The sequence below is a fragment of the Triturus cristatus genome, chromosome 8, assembly GCF_964204655.1.
Source record: "Triturus cristatus chromosome 8, aTriCri1.1, whole genome shotgun sequence".
NCBI classification, from domain to species: Eukaryota; Metazoa; Chordata; class Amphibia; order Caudata; family Salamandridae; genus Triturus; species Triturus cristatus.
This window is the reverse complement of record NC_140591.1, coordinates 263,301,537-263,324,435: the sequence shown is the minus strand read 5'-3', so window position 1 is coordinate 263,324,435 and position 22,899 is coordinate 263,301,537. Positions and strand designations below refer to the sequence as shown.

The 22,899-nt window shown below is 40.7% G+C and overlaps 1 protein-coding gene across 7 annotated transcripts in view; it reads right to left on the bottom strand.

Moving 5' to 3' along the window:
- Positions 1-10,834: 10,834 nt before the first annotated feature.
- Positions 10,835-22,899, bottom strand: part of GRIA4 (glutamate ionotropic receptor AMPA type subunit 4) — an 829,275-nt gene continuing 817,210 nt past the window's right edge. Inside the window, exons 14-16 of one of the 7 annotated variants that reach the window (XM_085621468.1) lie at positions 21,076-21,190; positions 15,208-15,342; positions 10,835-12,005 (exon numbers count right to left, since the gene is read on the bottom strand). In XM_085621468.1, the coding sequence (XP_085477594.1) occupies positions 11,841-12,005; positions 15,208-15,342; positions 21,076-21,190 (415 nt within the window). In that variant the 3' untranslated portion in view covers positions 10,835-11,840. Of the gene's footprint in view, positions 12,006-15,094; positions 15,343-21,075; positions 21,191-22,899 lie in introns of those variants that run through there. The other 6 variants (XM_085621467.1, XM_085621465.1, XM_085621464.1 and 3 more) reach the window with 6 other exon arrangements.

Below are 22,899 nucleotides of genomic sequence, written 5' to 3'. Positions count from 1 at the left end.
GACAGGTTGCACCAGACCAGACTAGTCCAGTTACACACACACATACAGGCACAAGTTCAGCAGAGCCGCACGAGGTAGAATGAAGCACTACTACGGGTACACCCCAACCATCTGAGGGTTGCACCATGTGAATTGGATAGTGCATGCAATGAGCATGCAGTCAGCATGTTGCATGAGAGAGATGCGGTAAAATAGATGAAACGGGCAACGCAGAGCCCCGCAACCGGAAAATCTGCTCACCACTAACTAGACAGTTATGAGTGTCAGGTTCCCCGCCGCACAAGAGCCACACACCTTCGATTTCTGGGCTCTGCACTAGGCAATCTGGTCACCAGACACAAGTCTTAGTTCGATGTTCACACCATGCAACCAGTTGGGATTTAGCAATCAAGGTGGGCACTTGAGAAGGCACCGCTATCCAGATGTCACAGGTAGATGGTGTAGGTCTTTCGTGGGAGATCTTTGATGTTCCTGAGATCTCCGGGAGAACAGGAGGCCCACGGTTAGGCCCTTGGAGAGCGCACTTCAGCAGATCCTCTGGCCAGGCCAGCCACTATTCAGACAGTTATCCACCATATGCACAACAGAGTCCTCTGGCAATGAGCACCATGCAGTCTGGGTTCTCTGGTCCCACGTACGCACAAGCGTATCTCACCCCCTGCAAAAGGATGGCAGCCATAGTTATACTGTGGTATGTCTTTGAAGTTTGAGGTGGTTTAGAGGGTTCCCCTTGAAACTGCAGATGCTTCTCCTAAATTGTAGACCTGTCTTCCCTGGGGCCGTGGTATGCAGATCTTAATCTTGAGTGGGACCATGATCCGACCCCTAGAGGCTAAGAGTCAAAACCTCTATCTTCAATCTATCCCATTCTGCTCTCAAATGACAAAGGTCTGCTGTTCCTGTGGGATGCCCATGTCGCAGGACTGTCATGTGGGGAATGCACCGATGTGCTCCTCCAAACCCCTAGTGTCCACTGGAGCCAGGCACCACAGTCCCCAAGACCGTTGGGAGCATAGAAATGTCCATATTATATAAGTGGTATTTCTAAGCGTGTTATCCTAAAACCCCCTTTACCAGTGGAAAGGGTTTGGCACTGTGAATTCACTGATATGAAATATCATGAGGCTGCTCCTCTGCAATCCACTATTGCAGTCGTAAGTAATGTCAACCACTTCCCCATGTTAACCTCTGGGAAAAGCAGGCCTCATAGGTAATGAAAGCACGCATAAGTATTCCTTACTACTTGGGCACACATGCGCTAGTGCGTACACCGACCTGCGATGGCAGGTGGGACACATAGTTCCCAGCACCAGGGGTGGAAGTGCATCCGCCCGTGTCTACACAGCAGACTGGACATGGGTATAAACTAATATGTGTGTCTCTGCGCTCACACAAGCCGTTATTGGCAGGTGACACACGCAATCACAGGCACCATAGGTGCGGGTGCACATTTACAGTGGCCTACAAGTGCAAGCTACTCATGAGTTTACTCACAATAGATGCCAGTGCGCACCGACTGGTCTACAATGATAGATCGGTCCATGTTTCAGAACATTTAATCGGTTCCACCTCCCAACAAGAATAGGAAGGCCCACACACTTTCAGACTGTCCTTATAGTGGAAGTGCTCAGAGGCCACATAAGAGAATCAGCGAAACCCAGACGGAAAGAAAAAAAAAGTTCCGCGAAACGTTACCTGATGAGTTTCAGGTTCAACACCCTTCCCCCTTAAAAGTAGACATGCGTCATGGGTACCCTTTCACATATAGCTGTCATAACATAAGAGAATCAAAATGCATGAAGACCTTTGTGCAGAGAAAGCTTGGTACTCCTCAGTGGGTTTCCTTTCTTAGGAAAGTGAGGATGTGTGACTGGCTTTTAAAAGGGATCATCTGTAATAGTTACCTTTGCCGCATGTGTGTTAACAAATAACACTTGCGACTATTGATTTTATTCTTCTTGATTTGTTATATGTGAAATATTGTTTACTCTAATTCCTAACTGGGGTTAGGAAAAAACGGTTTTGGCAAATTGTGCACTGTTAAAAGTGTGCAGCTGTGCTTTCAATGACATGCAAGCTCATACTACTTTTTAAAATATAAATGTGTCCATAACAGACATTTTCAATTTAAATACTTCATAGATGGGTAGCACTTTTGCAAGATAAAGTTACAGCTGACTTACACAGTGGTACACTGTAAAAACGGATTTAGCTTTTACTTCTGACAAACAGGTCCAGCCTGGAGTGCGACACAGCTGTTCTTAATCATATGTCGCAGGGGTCTGCACCAAATGTGCAAGATTTCCAGCATAAAACCACACCAATTTAATAGCAAAAACAGTGTCCATATCACTGGAAATGTATATGTAGTGTGGATCTTGATAGTAGGTCCCTACTGGCAGAGGTCAACAATACCAGCTATCAAGGGCCCAAACATCGAAAAATTTTAGGAGAGCTATCAGAAAGATGGATTTCATACAGTCACCATGTTTGCATCTTTGGATAAGGTTATATATGGTCAGCTAATGCTAATGTTAGACCTGACATACTTAGTGTGGTATTTTGCCTTTATTCTTCCTGTTTTGTTGAATTTAAATTTGTTGGCTTTAAGACTCTGTACACTATAGCACTGCTAACCAGTCCTAAAGTGCGTGTGCTATGTGTTTTAAACATGGTAAAATTGGCTTACACCTAATTGGCATATTTAATTTACTTGGGAGCCCCTAGTAAATGGTACTACAGGCTCCCAGTGTAAGAAAGTGACTCTGTATATACTGCACCAAGGTAAGGTACAGTGTGTACAGAGTCCAACAGTCCCCAGAGGTTTGGCAGAGGTTACAGTTAGATATAACCTTACTCTCTAAAGTGGTAGCTTGGTCCAGCAGTAAGGCAGTATCAGAGGACCGTGTAAAGCATTTTTTGTACACACTCAGTCAGCAAATGGTCTCACACACTCAAGAACTGAACTCTAGGCCAATGGTTTTGTATATAAAAATATATAGTTGTCTTCTTTTAGAACCACAAGTAGGTATCAAAATACTTTCTCAGAATGAGATGCTCTAGTTGAATACTTTCAATAAGCAATAGACTTTTAAATGCAGTAGTTAGAGTTGTTGCAATAGGCAACACAGTTAAACACAATTATAACATTGAGCTCAATGGGAATCTTTAAGTAAAGGCAATATCAATTACTTTGCATAGGTTTTCCTTACTCAGGGCTGGATCCTGGATTCAGCCCTGGTGCATCTCCTGTAAACAGTTGAAAGAAATCGTTTTTGTTACACAGGCGATTTTTAAGGAATATGTGTATGTTTCAAAAATCGACACTTAGAAGAATTTCTAATTTCAGGAACGTTTGGTTATTGGAAAATCACAGTTGTAATTACTTTTCAGGGTCAGTGCTGATAACAGGTGAGTAATTTCGTTTTCGTTGATTGGGTGATTTTTAGTGAATATTTTAAAGTTTCAAAACTCGACACAGAAGAATTTCCAAGTAAAAACCAGTCAAAGTTACCCTATGGAGAAAATGTGAGTTATTGGCTTTCAGGTAAGTACTCGACTGACAGAGCTAAGGTTCTGGGGTTAGACTCAGGGGTCTCCCAGGGTCAGGTAGGTACAGTTGTTACACCCTCAGCGGTACAGGGGCAGCCAGGTTCAGAGAGAGTAGGCCCAATGTTAGCCTATAGTGGGCAGGGGGCCTTTGTTTGGTGGCTGCTAGCAGGCAGACCATGCGGCTGTGGGAGCGGCGCTCCTGGTCACTTACACAGGGCAAGTGGGGAAGTAGAATAGAACAGATGCTGCACTTCCAGGGGAACTCGGGCAGCTGGGTGCAGGGTGCTTTTGGGCCATCGGGCGCCCAATGTATTTCAATGGAAAAGCTGCAAGATGAACAAAGGCTGCAAGCTCGGGGACGGAGATTCTTCAGGTGCGACCACCACTTCGAGAGGTAAGTTGGGAAGCTGTAAGTTAGGTAGGTACCCAGGAGCTGGGCACAGGGGGCCGCAGGGCGCCGGGTGCAGGGGTGTCTTTTGGTGTCGGGAAATCTTACCCTCTGCTGGTCGCGGTTGGGGGGAGTCCCTGGAGTTGAGGCTGCAGGCGTCGTCAGGAGCGTCGAGGAGGGTCCTTGGGTGCTGGATTCTTGGTCACAGTCGCCGGGGGGACGTCCACATGGTCTTTGTTCACTCAGGCACAGGCCGGGCTTGACGGGTGCAGAGTGTGCTGGATTCGCGGTTCCTGGCTGGCACCAGGGGTTGTTGCTTGTTTGAGCATTGCCACTGCTTGTGGGAGTGCCAGTCTTTAGATGAGCAAGGCAGACAGGTCCTCCGGGGTTTTTGAGGTTGCTGACCACTGGAGACGCCGGGGTTTAGCAGGAGCAGGTTCGAGGGTCGACAAGCCGGTACGGCTGGGGCCAAGTCAGTTGGTGTCGTCCTCTTGTAAGCAGCTGCACGGCAGGTCTTCTTTCTTCTTGTTCTTCTTGTTTCGGAATCGGGATCTGAGGAAGGAAGGTTCAGGGTGCCCCTAAATACTAAATTTAGGGGCTTTACAGGTGGGGAAAAGTCTGGGACCAATGGGGCCCTTTCCTGGGGTGAGTACACCCCCTATCCTGCCACTCTCCTGTGGGAGGGGTGCAGGAGCCTAGTCCTGATTGTTTAGGGCTCCCCATCCTCAAGATGGCGAGAGCCCGGAGTCGTGCTTCACCTCGCCTCCCCCACCTGAGGGGTGGGCTTGGCAGAGGCTGGCACACCCCCTTTCCTCCCTTGGGTTTTCCCGCCAGTCTTCCTGCCAGAGTGGGGGTCAGAACCGGTGGGGACCAGTTGCTGAGTACAGCAAGTGGTCTGGGGATGCTCACAAAGGCAGCATGCCTTTGAAGCTTCCCCTGCCCATCCTGGCCCATGAGAGTGGATGGCTCTCTACCCAGGGGGCCAGCAACCTGTCTGCTGGGTGGCAGCCTAGGCAGCCTCTCAATCAGGACATGGGTTGTGGGTTCGTTTCAAGGGGCAACTCTAAGTTGCCCTCTGTCGTGCATTTTACATTAAATCCCACACTGGCATCAGTGTGGGATTAATGTGCTGAGAAGTTTGATACCAAACTTCTCTGTCTTCAGTGTAGCCATTATGGTGCTGTGGGGTTCGTAATGACAACCTCCCAGCACCATTTACTCTTAATGGCAGCACTGCACTTAAAGTGTCCAGGAATGGACCTGGGTACTGTAGGGGTACAGGGCTCATGCACGTGTACCCACACCACTGACATAGTGCACCCAGCTAGAGGGGTGACTGAGGTATGCCAGGGCAGTGTGTTTGTGGGCATGGCACACAGGGATGTGTGCATGTCGACTCTCTGTTTTGTTCTGCACCAAGACAATCAGCCAGCAAAGGCAGTGTGTGTGTGTCAGGGTACAGGGCCTCTAAGGGTGGCACAATAAGTGCTGCAGCCCTCAGGGGCCTTCTCTGGTCACAGGGCCCTGGGCACCTAGGGTACCATTTACCAGGGGCTGACATGTGGCCAGAGATGCCAATTGGGTTTAGGCGTCAAGTTTTAGGGAAGGAACACAGGCCCTGGGCACCTGATTGGCAGGAGCCCATGGTACACTCAGTCAAAGTCCATCAGCAATTCAGCAAAAAGTGGGGGCATACCATGCAAGAAAGATGGCACTTTCTCACACCCAGGGCCTATAAATTAAATGGCACTAGTGGGTCTGCATCACTCAATGTGTCGCCCACTGAAGTAGCCTTTTAAAACATGTCTCAAACCTGCCACTGCAGCTTGTAGTGCAAGTTTAAACTGCCATTTAGACCTGGCAAAACAGGCTTAACCCTCCCCTTTTAATACATATAGTTCACCCCTAAGGTAGGCTTTAATGGCTCACAGGGCAGGGTTCATTGTATTAAAAAAGTAGGACATGTGTACTATAGTCTTACATGTCCTGGTATTGGAAAACCCCCTAAAGGCATTTTTCACTGTTGTAAGGCCATCTCTTCCATTGACTAACACTGGATAACCTTATTACATCTAATAAGTTAGGAACAGGTAGAAATATGGTGTTCATACTCAAATGAATTGTAATATATACCTCTTTAACGGTAAAGTCAGATTTTAAGTCACAGTTCTGAAAATGGTTCTTTTAGAGAGTTGGCATTTTCTTGTTTCAACCATTTGTGCCTTCTGCCAGTGTCTTGATTCACATGACTGTAAATGGCTCTGCTGTTTGGGTTTGTGCATTCCACCCAGACAGTGACACAAATGGGGACTAAGTGAGGACAGGAGGGGCCTTCCTGCCAGAAGGGCTGGGGCAGAGCTGTAACCCCACCATCATACACTTCAAATAACTTGCCTTCAGCACACACAAAGGAACCTACACTACTCGTTTGTACCCCCAAACTTCATGGAGCCTTGAGAGGAGAAGAAAATAACTTTACTGAACCAGATGTGGGGGTAGTTTCAGGAATTTCTCCACATAAAAGGCTTGCAACAGGTATAAATATTGGACCTCCAGAACTACTCTTCAGTACACACCTGGAACTGTGGACATTACAGAAGAAGTACTGCCTTGCCCCCCCTAGAGGAATGTTCACCTGCTTAAAGACTAGGGGGCATATTATCAAGGGACATAACGCCGCTTTTTCGGCACATAGCGCAGAAAAAGCGGCGATTTATTTATCGCACAATCATCAAGGCGGCGCTAACACGCATTAGCTCATGTTAACTGCCATTTCCGTGACGCTTTGGATCTTAGCGATATACATCGCTAATTAGATACAAAGTAGGCGTTCCTGCCATGAAACAACATGAAAGATGTTGCTAACACGACATCGCAGTATTTACAGGGTGGCCCCAGAACAACGTTGCGATTTAAAAGTCCACGCAAACCGCGGTTATCGCCGGATTCTTACGCCTGCTTGAAAGTTGACTTAGCCACGTTTTCTATGGGTGGTGTATGTCTGATTACGTCCACACTCTCCTATTATCAATCTTTTCATTAGCGTGTGAAATCATCGCTGGATTTCACACACTAATGAAGATTATCGCTGTCTATCGCTGGTTTGTACATCGCCTGTTGGCAGAGTGTTGTTAATACGCCGCTAACACGGCAATCAAAACCAGCGATAGACGGCGATAATCAAATTCGCGCTAAGCACGACTTGCGATATTTACCGCTACCCGTTGATGATATGCCCCTTGTTTGCTCTCTGAGAAGGAAGGTTGGACCTAGTCCTTTCATTCCAGGATAACCTGAGTGACTTCAAGTGTCAGTAGGCTGATCCCCTGTCTAAGCTATAGGGACACAACAAGCTTGAGAGGCCTCCCTGCAACTGCCCAGCTGACCTGCTGCGCTCGGCCTTCCCGGACCTGCAACTAGACCTGTCTGAGCCCTGTTTGTGAGCAGTATAAATACTTTACACATTGCCTGTAAGTTAAACCTGACTGCTTTGTGCCTAGCTACCAGAGGGTTAAGCACATGTTAATATAGTGACTTTTGCGGTTCACCCTAACAAGGATTGTGGTCTTGAGCTTGCTGATGTCTGGATTGTTATATATCATGATTCACCAGGACCGCATGAATATCAGGAGTCCGAGATTTCACCATCTTACCGTCTTATTTATTATGACACCTAAAAGCTCTGGGATAAAGAGGATTGGGGAAGAGAACAACAATCTAAGATAAAAGTCTTCTGTTATGGACTAACTGAGGATTTCAGCTGTAGTTTAGCAGTTCTTCCACTGATCCTAGAAGATAAAGCACACTATTTAGAATTGTGAAATACAATGCTGGAATCGTTCTCAAAAATAAACAAACACATGTTTACTTTTTCATTAACCAGCCTTCGCTTCAGCTAGTGCCCTCTGTGTTACAGTGTATCTACGATAACCTCGAAATAAACAGTAATATATGAGTTTAATATTATAACTAAAAGTGTGCACATAAATCAAACACTCATACATAAAAGGATATCATATTGGATCTTAAGGTATTCAGAGCTTAGAGGCTCATTTTTTGGAAATAGTTAATAGGAAACTGTTGCTTGATATTATCCTACTGTTAGATCCAGATTAGTGGAAATTGGCTAGGAGTTTGAAATGGAAGGCAAGTTTAACAAGCATGTAAGTCCCAATTCTTGTGCACAAAGTTCATGAATATTGACTTGAGTATACTTCTTCAGCAAATTAAACAGGACTTTAAATGTGTATAGCAAAGAGTTCCAAAAAGGCTTCAGTTAAGATTAAATGAAGACGAACAGGATTCGTTTTTTCAATACTGGCATCTCTATATACACTTGAAAATGATTCTAAATTCAAATCCATTCACAACAGGAGAGATGTTGTGAGATTACATCTGCCATATTGGATAGGAATAATCCAATCATTACTGTTTCATTATGGCATGTATCATGAGTGGGTACAATGTCACATAACAGATTCTTCCAGCATAAGATATGAGTGACTGATATACAGAATGTCTGAGGTAAGGCAGTATAACAGAATAAATCACAATTACGGTGACCTTCCAGTTCCCTCTGAGTTGATTAGCACCTGTAACCATACCCCTTTAAGTTATAATGGAACTAATCCTCGTGTTTCTGATAGGGCATCTCAATCCCTTATTTCAAATGAGGTCAACATTAAAAGTTTTCTTTGTGGTCAGTTTTCTACAGGTTACTTGGCATGTGTCTGCTCAAACAAGGGGCACAAATAGGGGGGTTAGCCATATCCTGTATAGGATTCATGAGTGGCATCAAAATCAGGCATTTATATATAACTATTGGGCATTGATGTGGCTTATAGCTTGTTGTTTGCCATTCCTGCAGGCCATCACGAATGTGATGGGAGACCAGAGGGGGGTAATCTTTTGATCTGCTAGGGGCATTAGGCTCCCAGTCCCACCTCTTCCATGACAAAAATCTATATGGGAAATTACTCTTTATCAGCTTTTTAGATGAGCAGTTACTTCTAGTCTTTAATTAGGGTGTTCTACCAAAATAGTGAGTCCTCAAAATCGTCCAGAAAAATCATCATAACCAGAATATCAACTACCACAATATTGTGCAGGTATGTACATATATGAATATACTATACTGAATTCCACATCTGCACCCCTTAACAATATATATCATTAGGCTATATAGATGTGGAGTTAAAAATAACAAATCTATACTTTCCTTCAGGATATTGTGGTAGTTAATATTCTGTATATGATATGATGGCAGGGCGATATTTTCCATTTTTCTAAACACACATTGTTCTAAATCTAGTTTCTTTGGAGCCATTAGAAAAGCTAATTTTATGAATAGTTGTATCTTACTCCAGGCATAGTTGTGACATAATCTTAATTGGGAATTTCCACAACTTAAACGTGCACTCACACAATAAAACCCTGTAGTCATTTACAAAGCTTCTTTTTTCAGAGTAAGCATGACTAACTCAATTCTTGAGTGAGTCACACTTAGACTTGGAGTAAGATACTCCTATTCACGAGAAAAGTTTTTTTTAATTAGACCCGGAAATTCAATCGTACTTCATATCAGTAAGACACAACTACTCATAAAATTATATTTGTGAATCAGGTCATATGTAGCTGACATTAGAGTTCTCAATATCACTGATGGTTAATTCAGATTTTTAGGTCAACTTTTAGAGCTTATTCCTTCAGGGTTTTCATGGCTTCTATTGTTTTTGACTGTTGGTAAATTTGAGGACATTTCTGATCAACATCTTTAGTTAATATACTTTAAAATTCATTTGCATCTTGTCATAAAATGTCGTTTTTTTCCTAACTAGACAGTTGACGGAAAACCTCTAGTGTTTTATAGATACAGAGGCTAGTATAATGTTGCAGCTTTATGATTGCCTTTTCAACTTTGCATCCTGCTTAAACAACTATTTCTTGACTTTACTCTCAACTCCAGTTGGCAGTGTAGGAAGAACAGTACAAGTTGGTGATGATGTTGTTGATCCTGTTTGGATTATGTGTCTGGCTTCCTCTGTTTGCTTTTCATCATTAATCATGAGTACTTTGCAGCATCAGACAAAAGATGTACTGTATGGGAAGTTTATGTACACACTGATAGGTCGCTCTACTTTGACTTGATGGATATTTTCCTCTTTGGTAGTTCAGGTTCCAAATACCTCTGGAATTGTAGTCATGTTTAACTTGGCTGTGGTTATAATAAATAGGAAAGATAATAAGGATAATACTCACAGATAATACTCACCTCTGTCTTTAATCACAATTGAGACTTTGTGCACAGACCAGTGAAGAAAATCAACATTTTTACCTGGAATGTTTTATATTTCTTTGACATGAGAATAAAATGTATGTGTGTGATTTTCCTTCGAGGGAGGAACACCTGAAGTAACTGAGAAGGTAGTCAAACCAATCAATTCGAAGATCACAAAGCCTGGAACCGGTGCTGGAACATGTGGGCTATTCTTGCTGGCGTATTAGCTATTTCACAATTTAATATAAATAGAAAACATTATAGTGGGCATATGCTCGCATAACAGCTGTGTCACCTCTACTATTGATGCTTGCCAACTTGGCTGACAATGCTGAACATTTGAATTCTGGCTATCAAAATACAGAAATGACAGGACACATGTTGTCTTCTCTGATATTATCACATCACAGTGAAATAGATTTGATTGTAATGATGTTAGCAATGTCAACTACAGGTGAGTAATACAATGAGGTGGGCTGATGTTGGTTGATGCAAAATCATAAACTGTTACTACTCCTCCAAGATATCACTACAAATGCAATTCTGAGAGCTAATACAGTGCACACTCTAGCTTAAATGCCGATCTTTGGGATTTTTGTTTTCACCTTCTGCCTTTGGACCAGAAAAGAACTCAAGATTTGGACATATTATAAGAACGTTTTGTGTTTTATTCTTTTTGGTGGGTACAAAAACCACAATTTTTTACACAGAACAAGATTATAAATAATATTTGTAACATGAGTGACCCGTAGTCGCTTTTGACTCTACACTGCAGACTTATGACATACTCTAACAATTTGCTTTTTCGTAGTTAGACATATGCAATTTGTGGAACACTGAATGACGTGACAGAATGGCATAACATAATAAATGGAACAGCGAATGAGAGGATGACGAACAACTTTTATAAAAAAAAATACTCTGAATTTTATTACAGTGATGGTATTTTATATCAATTATTGCAATGAATTGTTCCCTAAGATGGTTAGAAAAAAGAATCATGTTTTTAGCTATTGAATTTACATCAGTTAAAAAGCAAGCATGTTTTCATATTCCTCTTTTTTCAAAGAAAATGTAAATAATTTCTTTATTTTTTCACAGGATTTACATATTTTTTGATCACAGTTTTAGTGATTTCCTTCTTTAACTGGATGTTCGTCCATTGTATACATGGATGTTCTTGAGACACAGGTTAGCAGGTTCATTGACTTCTATAGCTATGTTCTCCTCTTTGTTAAGACAGAAACCAAGTGCTGTCCTTTCCCGAGCATGACTTCACAGTTTAATGCGCTAAGTGGCAAGTCTTATTAGTTTAAAGTCCCCTCAAAAAGAAAATTGTTGCTGTTAATAGTTATACACTCTGATCTAACCCCTGGCTACCCCACCACCCAAAAAAACGAAATTATGAATTTTCCTGATATAAAATCTGAGTTTGGGTTTCCGAGCTGAGCTCATGCACACATTGTTGCTGATGATGTCTGGCGCATTTTGGACGTACTTCCCGTTCTCAGTCAAATCATGAAATCTTCGACGACACTCCCATGTTCAGAGTCACAGTCTGTGCTGTATTTCCATCAGTCACCAACACTGTTTGATTAAGGCACTCAATATTTTTTTTGGTTTTTATGGTAAGTCCGATGCAATTACAGCCAATCCTGAACTTTGTCTAAATGCAGTTCCAGTGTGCACAGCCTTCGGGCAATCCGGCGTTAGGACACGGCCGTTTTCCCCTACGCTCCCTGTAATGGATAGTCTGGCTTTGTTTCTTATGGCTTCAGAAAAGGTCAGCTAGATTTAAGGGAAAAAGAAGAAAAAGAAAGTATTACAACAAGGCCACCGCACAGTGAAACCACACAACAGCAAACACCACAATAACAATAGTTAGACATCTGCATTTTTTCAAAATATTACTCTGAGAAGTATACGTGAAGTACGAGCTACTTGTAGGATGAGTTGGGCTTACTGACCTACCAAATACTAAAATGTGCGAGGTTTTCAGCATACCAAACAATAATGCATGAATATGCATTGCATTTAAATTTGCTGCATGTGTATGAACTACAGATATTCTGAAAACCTGACTGGATTTTACTATTTAGTGGGCAGACAAGACCAGATGAGCAAATCCAACATACTTAAAATATTTGGATGGTACGGATGTTTTTTTTGACACACTCAGTTTTATTTTGTAGGGGTGTGCTTGTGCTTGCGTGGTGCTGTACAATTTTGCCCTGCACCTCCTGGCTTTTATTATGGTATGTAAATTGATGCAATACTTTTTGTCGCATTGCACCATGAAAGTACCTGCACAAAACCTCAGTAAATTACTTCCAAAGTCTGAACCCTTTTATATGACTCTTATTTGTCAGGATACTGGGAGCTCCAACCTGAAGGAAAGTGGAATGCTACAACTCACAAAGGTGTGCAGCTTTGCATTTTTAGCTTTGCAATATCTAGTGCAAGCAAAAAAGGAACTTAATTTCACTGGCCAACCTGAACTTTTCTTTACACAATAATGCATTTTCATTCCATCATGTATATTTTTCTTTTTTCACAATGCATTCACAATTAATTCTAATGTAAACTATATCAAACTTTGATACTAAATGGATAAAATCGTTGGCTGTTTGTAAGAATAGGAACATTAATGCTATATATTTATTGAAGACTGAGATAATTAATGCTGGACTTTTGTACCTCATGCACATCGGATCACACGGCCTGCTGCAAGCAAACTATTTTTTTACAATTTATCTCCATCTCACATGTATTTTCATGCTATTATTTTTTTGCTGCCTTTTGAGAGAACTACATTAGAGTTTTATTGTTTAAATTCTGTATTGATCATCAATCCTAATAAACTGCTGCTCAATTTCCATGAACAAATGTGTTAATTCTATAGTGGAATGAGCCTGCTCAATTTGGTATACTATGAACTAGTTCTGTAATATTATGTTTTGAAACTGAGTTCTAATAACTAATATCTGAATTGAATGCTGAATAATAAGAGCTAAGGCAGAAATCTAATATGTTGATAATGAGTTTTAAAACGTGAATATGAAATACATTGTGGAATGGGAGAAATCCAATGGAAAGATTGCTGTAAGCCCAATGTTAAGTTTGATAACTAATATTATTTGTTTCTATATCATACCTATTTGCAGTGTTATGTTTGTGTACCCCCATGGTATTGAAATAGTGTGGCCACATTTGTATTATAGGAAAATATTTGGCAATGTAGTATATGGTTTATACGGCAGATGCCAACTTATTGTAAGTATGGAATACTGTACCACATGGACAAAAAATATACAGTACTAGGGTGTTTGCGTTAATAGTTAAAAAGCTACAGAATCTGCTGACATGGCTCATCAACATGGATTTTAAATTATAATGGATTAGGACTGATATATTAATATAACTTGTTCACCTGCATGAGAGCTTGAGTAATTAATGAGTGTGCCATGAATTTGCATAGCATATGTAGAATGAGAACGGAGCATAAACGTAGGACAAGCACAATTATGTGCAATGTGTAAACTATTTGACTACATTATGTACCCCCTACTTAATATTTATAAGGAATGTCTATTGGAGTTGATGAGTTTAAATATATAGATTACCTATGACAAATCACCCTTGACAAAGGCATTAGTTGTTAAAATAATGAGCCTTGGTTACCTGCTAGGTCTTAAAATTAATGTTATCCTCCAGGATAACTAAAGAATAGAGGATCTAAGTTAGAGATTGGTAGTAAGTGGAAGCCTCTAATTTTTTAAGGAAATAGTAAATGTGCAACAAAATCCACCAGCTTAATTTCCTCCATCATGTGTATATTATGATGGAGGAATATGAGCCCATAAATTTTGTCAAGACAGATGTTCATATTATAGAGCATTACCCGTTTGATCCAAAAATTGAAGAATGTTTAATTATCACTGAACCCTTAATCAGATTCCTCCTACTGATTTCAATTTTCTCATGCTAACTTCTGTACATACTTCTTGTTTCAGTGAAGGGGTGTTATGCACGCTGCTGCCCTTCATGCTGAAAGTATCTGTAGCACAAGAATGTTTAACACTCTTTCTTTTCCCTTTTAATAGAACTCCCTTTGCTTGGGCCCTTCTGAATGACTGCAAATCCCTGCTTCTGGACCACCTTTACAGAATAATTGGAGAAGCACAGAGTAATGGATGCTCCTTGGTGAATGTAAAATGAGTGGAATGCTGGAACAGAAGAATTCAAGCGTAGAAACAAATGAATTCCATACAGCTGGTTAAATGGTGAATCTGTGGATATTTTGCCCACCTTTCAACTGAAGCATTAACGTCATAGTATCAAATTCATAAACATTAGGATTGTAAATGTATGAATATGTATGAAATGTGTAACTATTATTAAGTGCCATTAATTATATGGAGGTAAAAAAATTGAAAATGAACTACATTTAACTAGTGTCATCTACCTACCTTGATTAGAAATATCTACTTTTGTAAATATGTCTTGGATATGAAGTGGCATGTGGACCATTCACTTGGTAATCTCATTAGGTATTTATCATTTACATAATTATAAAGGTCTCTTGTCAAATACAAATGTCTATTCTCTTGTGAAGCTACATTTTCTTGCAGTTCTAATTTTCATGTTGACTGTTTTCAAGAAACATTCCTTTAACGCACATTGTAATGCAGATGTCTATTAGCATACATATACAGTAAGTACATCTGCAGCCAAAAAATAAAACAAAATAGAACCACTGTGCACTGAAATTTTCCAAAAAATAAAGCTCTGTTTAGAAGCAAGCATTACCACTTGACAGACACGACACTGCATTACAGAATGCACCGCCCACTCACTGTAGTAGGCCTAAGTCCTACCCCTAAATTTTAACACTTTCGGTCCCATATACGTTGTAACCTTCTCTATAAGTTGCTAAATTCTGGGTATTCTGCGAGGAAGTTGGGTTAAAATTCTGTGCACTCTTTGCCACCTTCATTCGTTTCGCTTCTGAGCGGGACTTGTAGCAGAACTCTATCAGAGCCACCAGCATGGCCAAGCCCAAGCCACCGACGAGAATGTAGAACACTCCAGCCACGTTGCTCAGACTCAAGGCACTCGTCTTGTCCTGAGGGAACAGAATGGTCTCAGTTAGCTGTTGAAATGCTGCATATATAAATTAACATCATCTACTATAATCTAAACAAATACTTTAAGCAAACCTAACTCTTCTCAGTTACTCTTCAAATACAATAAAACTAAATTGAAAAGGCTTGGCATGCCAATACTAATTTTGGCAAATTGTCTATTATTAAAAGTTGCATGACTACTTTTTAAGGATGCAGTTAACCATTGCCTTAGATATCCATTCTATATTATTTTTTTAATTCTGTGTCAGCTCATGGTTAAAATATAAACTTCTCTAATCAAATAAAGTACACACGCAAGACATACCTTTCCACAAAAGTCAATTAATTAGCATAAGTTTAAAAACAAAATATTTAAATTTAGGTAAACTCTTTACTTCTAAAGCATGACAGTAAGAAAATACATTTTGATAATTCTACAACAATAAATTCCTAACATGAGAATTTCATACTTGAAATATAACTGTGTTGTTACCTTACATTTGAAATCATATTTTAGGCCTATTACTAACTTCTGTCCAGGACATTGGTTTATACATTTCTCTGTGAATATTTTAGTGTTATTTCAGTTTCTAATCAGCACTCAGTACATAACTAAACAAATCCCTAATTAAATTGAATTTGCTCTTACTGGTCCAAAACTATACGCTACATTTTGTGGCTCCGAATGGGGATCTGTAAAGAAGCTGCAGCCAATTCACACAGGCATGCAAGAGTATGTGAATTTGTACTTTTGTAGTACTACTTCATGTACTCCTAAATGCCTTTGTTAATTAGTCCTAAAACACCTAAAATAGGAATATTCAAGGACTATTCCTACAATTAGTAGAAATAGAACTGTGCCCTCTTTGCACTTTTTCTAATCGGAAATTGGAAACTTTGGGGCTCGAATAATAATGATTGATGAGTGAGTAGATGAGACTTACTCTTGAAGTACTTGTGGGCTGACTTCTGAAATTATGAGTAGTCCATGGCTACAAAATTAATTCACTCTTACTCATCCATCAATCTTTGTTTGGCCCAAGGACATTTATGAGTACGCAAAGTGGTACTATTTAAAATGCTTGTAAATGCCACACCCCAGTTTGATTCTATATGAAAAACAATAACCTCTAAGTGAAATTTTTAAGATGCTGTATTACAGAAATTAACAGGTACAAATGTGGCATAAAGCGATCTGGACTCTTGCTTGAAGAAATACTGCACTAGCATTAATCATGCTTTAATTTTTTATGTGAGAGGCCAGTTGTTTTATTCATGATTCAAAATGAGCCAGTGCTTAATAGGAACGGAATGTGCTATCATTATTGTAATAATTGTCATTAATTTACAATAAATGCTTGCTTCCCTTGTGATTGTGATAAAACTGAATTTAAATGCATCTCCAGTGATAAGGTTCAAGCTCAGCATTGTAACAATCCCATTCAATATGCATAGGGAGTTTAGAGGCAATCCCCAAAGGAACAGAAAGGGCAAAATTTCAGAATGTCTCCATGTTAAAAGCAATGTGACCAGCAAGGAAGGTACAAGGAATCAGACAATAATCAAAAGGCACCAAGGAGAAACCTTACACTAGCATACAGCATGTTTTCAAGCAAAATTACTTCACTGCCAGCATTCCCAAGCCCACAGAGACACCAAAAGAACAGTTAAAGGTTATTTTGGAGCTCACACTGACAAATCATTGGAGACATTTCCAGTGGGATGCAAATCGAGAGATATGTCTGACTTGGAATATTTGCTCTGATACTATTCACAAACTTCTAGACCACATGAAGGGATGAGAGGTGTCTTCTCAGCCACACAAAATTGAGAATTCCCATATCAGATAGAATGATAGAATTGGTAATCTCTTGACAAGGAGCAGGTGGCAATCAATCTAATATGTTCTGCCATGGCAAGTATAATCGACTCCTGGAGCAATTTATTTAATTCATGGGCTTACAGAAGTTCATTTTAATTTCAAGTATCTTCTGTTTGTTAATAGTGACAAATATCACTGCTGAGCTTGTTGTTCCAAAGTAGCTCCAACCCTAGTTATTGGCATTGATTGGTCTTTCCAAATAGAAGAGAATCCAAAATGTGGTTCCTCATAGTAGGTTTTAGATGATATCCACAATTGCAGCTCCATCCAAACCATCTTTGTGACTGGTATCACAATCTGAAAGACATGACAGTCATGATGCAAGGAGACAGAATGGTGTTTAACCAGAGGTGTAGGTGAGAATTGGTGAATTGGACTACAGACAAGAAGGCTCTCATGTTCCCTGGATGTGAAGCCAATTCTGAAGAAGCCTTTTGACCAGTTACAGGAGATTCAAACATACTTCTCGAACTTCAGCATACACATATTCAGGATGAAATCTTACAGTCTTACCCTGAATCTTCCCTGAAATGTCTAAATTTGTTTTTCTGCGAGGGTTATAAGTGTGACTTTGTCTGATTCAATAGAAGACTATGCTTTTGCAGGAGATTCACCATTAGTATTACATGTCACATGATCTGCTTCCTTGAAAGAGGTTGGACTAGCCACCCGGCTATTGCAGCATGGATGGAAGACGTTTTGATAATCAGGGAAGAATGCAGAACTGATAACCCTAATTTAGTAATCCAAACATCAGGTACCTCTGATGATTCCATCATAGCGGAAGATGCAAGTATGTAATATTACGTTCTACAAAAGCGAAGAATCTCACCAGGAGAATACACATATTGCAAGCAGTCAGATTTGAAGTCAATTTTGGTCACTGACAAACTGACTAGTATATGGTTTTTTTGTAAGCACAATCATTCCGACAGTGAGGAGTTAAGGGTAAAGATGATCTCTTGTCTGGCCAACCGCATACTCTTGCTGAAAAATCTACAAAATAAATGTGTCCGATTCGGACGACTTCCTATTGTTTTATAAAGTTTTTGATAAGTCCTCACATCAAAAGATATCCCAAATAGCAGGGCTTATTAACAGTCCTTAAATTTAGTGGTCCCCATGCTCTGTAGTTATGATGCAAAAGGCAAGTGACACCGAAGTGGAAACTTCATGAATACTGATTTTCTACTCCATCCATCTTCTACTTCCTCCTCCACAGGTGGCAGCAAGACACCTCCAAAATTGCAGCTGCCAGATAAGATGCTCTAAACACCCATATGGACATGTGTGAAAGATATCTGAGTAATGGTATCTTTACTGCATTGCAACAGGCAAAGAAGGGCACCTTTCTCACCTGATACTCTGCAGTACAGGCTCCTATGCCCTTACTCTCATACAAAGATTCACACATGTGTGCACCTTCTGGCAGCACTCGTGTCCAATATATGAGCTGGGTTCTCTTCTGCTACTGATGCTCACTGGGCTAGACATTTGTGGCACTTGCCAAGGCAAACATCCATTGTATAAACCTAGATAATACAATGCCACTGAAATTCTTTCTTCACCTCAGGATCACATTTTTAAGTGTATCGGGTGAAGCAATAGCCTGACAGGAAGACCAATGATACGGTGGAAACAGGATCTCTCTGCTTCCAGGCACTATCTCCATCTATGCCACAGGAAACTCCCATATCTATCTGAAACAAGTGATGTGCAGAGCCTCTTTTTTAAATAAATATTGTCTTTTTGTCTTATGAACTGCCTGATAATGCATCAATATAAATGTGCTTGCTGTGGGATTATCTTTTCTCCTGCTTCTACCAATGGCACAGGCACGTAAACTAGGATAGCATACACACCGACAAGACTTCCTCAGAGTGTCAGCTTGTGTCCGACACTACTGCCACATAAAGGGCAAACCTTGCTTTTTTTGTAAAAAAAAGTGCTGGACCGCAGCTCTTGAATACCAGTGGAGTTCGTGCCATACACACAAGAAAATTTTTGAAAATTGTCTTACACAATTTGGCCTTGAATAATGCTTTATGTTGTAGCTGTGGGTAGTTTAAATATTCTGTTTTTGAAACCCCTGATCTCCACTGTCTTGTTAGCCTTTTTGCCTCCTGTTGATATAGGATTATGTATCAGTGTGCATGCACCTCCAGATGCACACTCTGGTTTCCCAAGAGACAAACTTCAATAGTTGTTACAAATATTAGCCTTCTACAATTTAAAGGAGTTGGAAAAGCTGGTGCTACAGAAGAAATAGATGAAAAGGAGAGACTGTAGAACTGTGAACGAGAGACTCTCGAGCAAGCTATGACTGAGTTTCAGAAAGCTCCACTGTTTGAAAATAAGACCTGGTAGCCCAGAACGTGTAGTAGTGAGTGCTGATTAGATCTGAATGCACTACTTTTTAGTTCTATATTAGAAATGTAATTATGTGAAAGGTCTCCCATGCGCATTAATTCTATATGACACAGTGACGACTAAGGCCAGATTTAGTGTCGGTGGTAATGAAGAAACTTTTGATTTGTGGTCCATTCTCTGCCTTTGGAGAACTCTCCAACACACCCCTCCCCCCGACTGAGAATTTACCACTTTCTCTGCAAGTTGTACAATTTACATTATGACTCAACGCTGAATCTGGCCCAACGTCCCTTTCACATTTTGCTTAGGCTGATGTGCCTTATAGTAAGAAGGCGTATGTTGTGCTTGGACGCAGACACTGGTCTGCCACCATGGGTTTCAGCAAAGTAAAATGTGAGAAGCGGCGCTGACCTGCTCCTATCGTATGGAAGCAGAGCCAAACCACTGCAGAATCTGGGAGATGGGGGGGGGGGATCAGTGCTCCTACATCTGATTCACCACTGCTTCTCTCAGATCCGGAATGAGATGGCCCCTTCTGCATATTTCACTTTGATGCAACACCAACAACTTGTGTTCTCTATCTCATCAGCCCACAGTCTTTTTGCACAGGTAGGAATTCAGGGCCCCCTCTAGCAACATAGGGTGATTCAGTGCAAGTGCATATATTTATTCAGATTACCCTACATTTAACAAAAACAAAAGTCATATTATATGTTAACTTTTATAACTGGCCCCAAAACGTATTACTTAAGCCCTGGAGTTTTATGAAAAATATGTTTATGACTCAACTACCTAGAAGACACCTTCTGTTTGTTTTACCATTGAATTACAGAAATGTATATTATGCATGGTAAAGAGAAATTTCAGTTTGATAATTTAACAATGCACTTCTGGTTTTTAAGTGAGGAAAATCATGTTTTACATTCTCCATGAATAAACAAATGTAAGTGATTTCCCATATACTATTCCAACAGCTGTCACAGGTATGGACCAGTAGTGGAAATTCCAGTGGAGGATTTACAAATAATTTTCACCACCGGGTAAGTGACGCAGATTTTTGACTATAAGGACGCTTATGGCCGCAAAGATCAAGAAGGCATACGTCACTGATTAAATTAAAGTACCGCCGAGACAGAACAACACAGAACAACAATCAGTTGTAAGTTGCGACCGGCGTTTGTTCTATAACAGTTGATTATGACGTCAAAAACCATTACACCAGTAGCTGGACACAGTAGGGGTATGCAGTGAGCAGTCAAGTAACCTCTTTAAGGGGGAGTCCAGCGCCATTAAAAAACAGATAGTGCAAATTTAAATTATTAGAAGGTACCTCAGCAACTTGAAAACTTTTAGCCTTTGACGTAACTGTCACGAGCATCCTTATAGATTCATTTTAAATCACGCCATATAAAAATGCCCTTGCATAACTGCGTCACAGCTTTGTGCACACAACAGAAGGCCCCAAACTGCAGGGACTGACCTTACTTCCGGAGTCCTTCGGTCCACACTCCCCTTTATCGTACCACCATTTGTTTTTCAGCTTGTCTAAGACGCCTGCCTCACTGAGTTTCAAAACGGCATGGTTTACAGGAGTTCTTCACGTGGAAAATAACATAAATAACATAATATATGTTATTTTATGTTATTCAAGTCAAACTGCATAGAATCGCATTGCCAAGTGACGGAGCGGAGGCCACAGCCCAGGCGATGTCGTGTAGGCCCAGGGTTAGAAACAAGACACGTGGCTGGGGCCTGCTCTGTCGCTTTAAGTAACAGGCGCATACTGCTCGAGCACACTTTGAAATAAATGGTATGCAATTACTGTGAACCCAGGACTATTGGCTTGAAGGCATTAAAAGTTCATTTTGATGGCATTCGAAACTGCTTTCATTTGCTGGAGGCAGAAATCAGATTCCAATTTCACAAGTGACTAACTTGCTTTTTTTCCGTGGGTACAATTCGCCCTTTTTAAAATGTTGCAGAAAGGACGCACAGTCAGCTACAAATTGATGTTACTGCAGCCTAAATGTTTGGAATTCTTTCATTTTGGAATTGTTGAACGTTTGATCTTTTTTTGTTTTCTCCATATGTTCTCTTTTGCCCTGTTCTTTAGAAGCCTCACAACATAATTCTAGTTTAGAATCGCTGAATGTTATTTTTAAGAGTTTGTGACATGCATACACCATCAGTCAGTCACACATTTCCAAGGAATACATGTTTCATTTCAGTTCTTAATATGTCCAGTAGCCCTAGGTAGCATCTTCAGTCAGTCCACATTCTTTAGTCAACACCACTGTGCATCCTGGGACTTATAGTTTTGTTTTCACGCCTTCGCTACCGCGCCATACAAGTCCCATCATGCAAAGCGCTGTTGGATAAAAAGCAATAACTGGCTGAACTTGCAACATACAGCTTAGTGCCGCTCAACAGTGATGGACTGTACAAAGCTTTTTGCTAGTCCACCTCACTATGTGAGCAGTACTTGCAACATACAATGACTTGATGGCAACACCTCAAAAACCAAAGAAATGAAACTACGTCCACACATTCCTTCCGGGTCTCAAGGTTCTGCACCTACATAACAAACACCAGTTTAAAACATTGTGTAAATTGCAAATAAACTTTCAAAAGAAAAAATGTGATTAGTTTGACAAAACGATATGTAACATTTTGCTTATAAGAATGTTTTATGCCTGTATTCAGTGTTTCTATGTTGCAATCCTTATAAATAAGCTTTCTGTCATGGCTAGCATTCCAATAAGGTATGATTTTGATTTTGCTTGCAGAAAGGAAGGTTCTTCTCCACAAATTTCTTCCAGGGCCAAGCGAAGGGGCATATTATCAAGGACGGCGTTAAAAATTATTGCCGGTTTAGCGGCAGAAAACTGCCGCTAAAGCGGCGATAATGAGCTTGATAATATGCCCTGGAGAATTCCAATAGAAGTCTATGTTCTGGTGTCAACATGGGCTTCTATTGGAATTCCCCAGGGCATATTATCAAGCCCATTATCGCCGCTAACTGCCGCTAAACTGGCGATAATTTTAACGCCGTCCTTGATAATATGCCTCTAAGGACCTTAAATTAAATTCTCTGTGCAGTGCCAGCCAATGCAAGATTTAAATAGTTGGAGCTGTGTAGGATTGCAGGCCTTAAATGTTCGTTTTAAGTAGGGTTTCTTTTCAATCACTTTTCTCTAAATCAGCTGCTAATAGATTTAGGATATGATCTAAGCGGAGTGCCCCTCGTTCTATCTGCCAAGTGCAAGCTGGGTATTACCAGCATAAAAGATTCAATGATAGATAT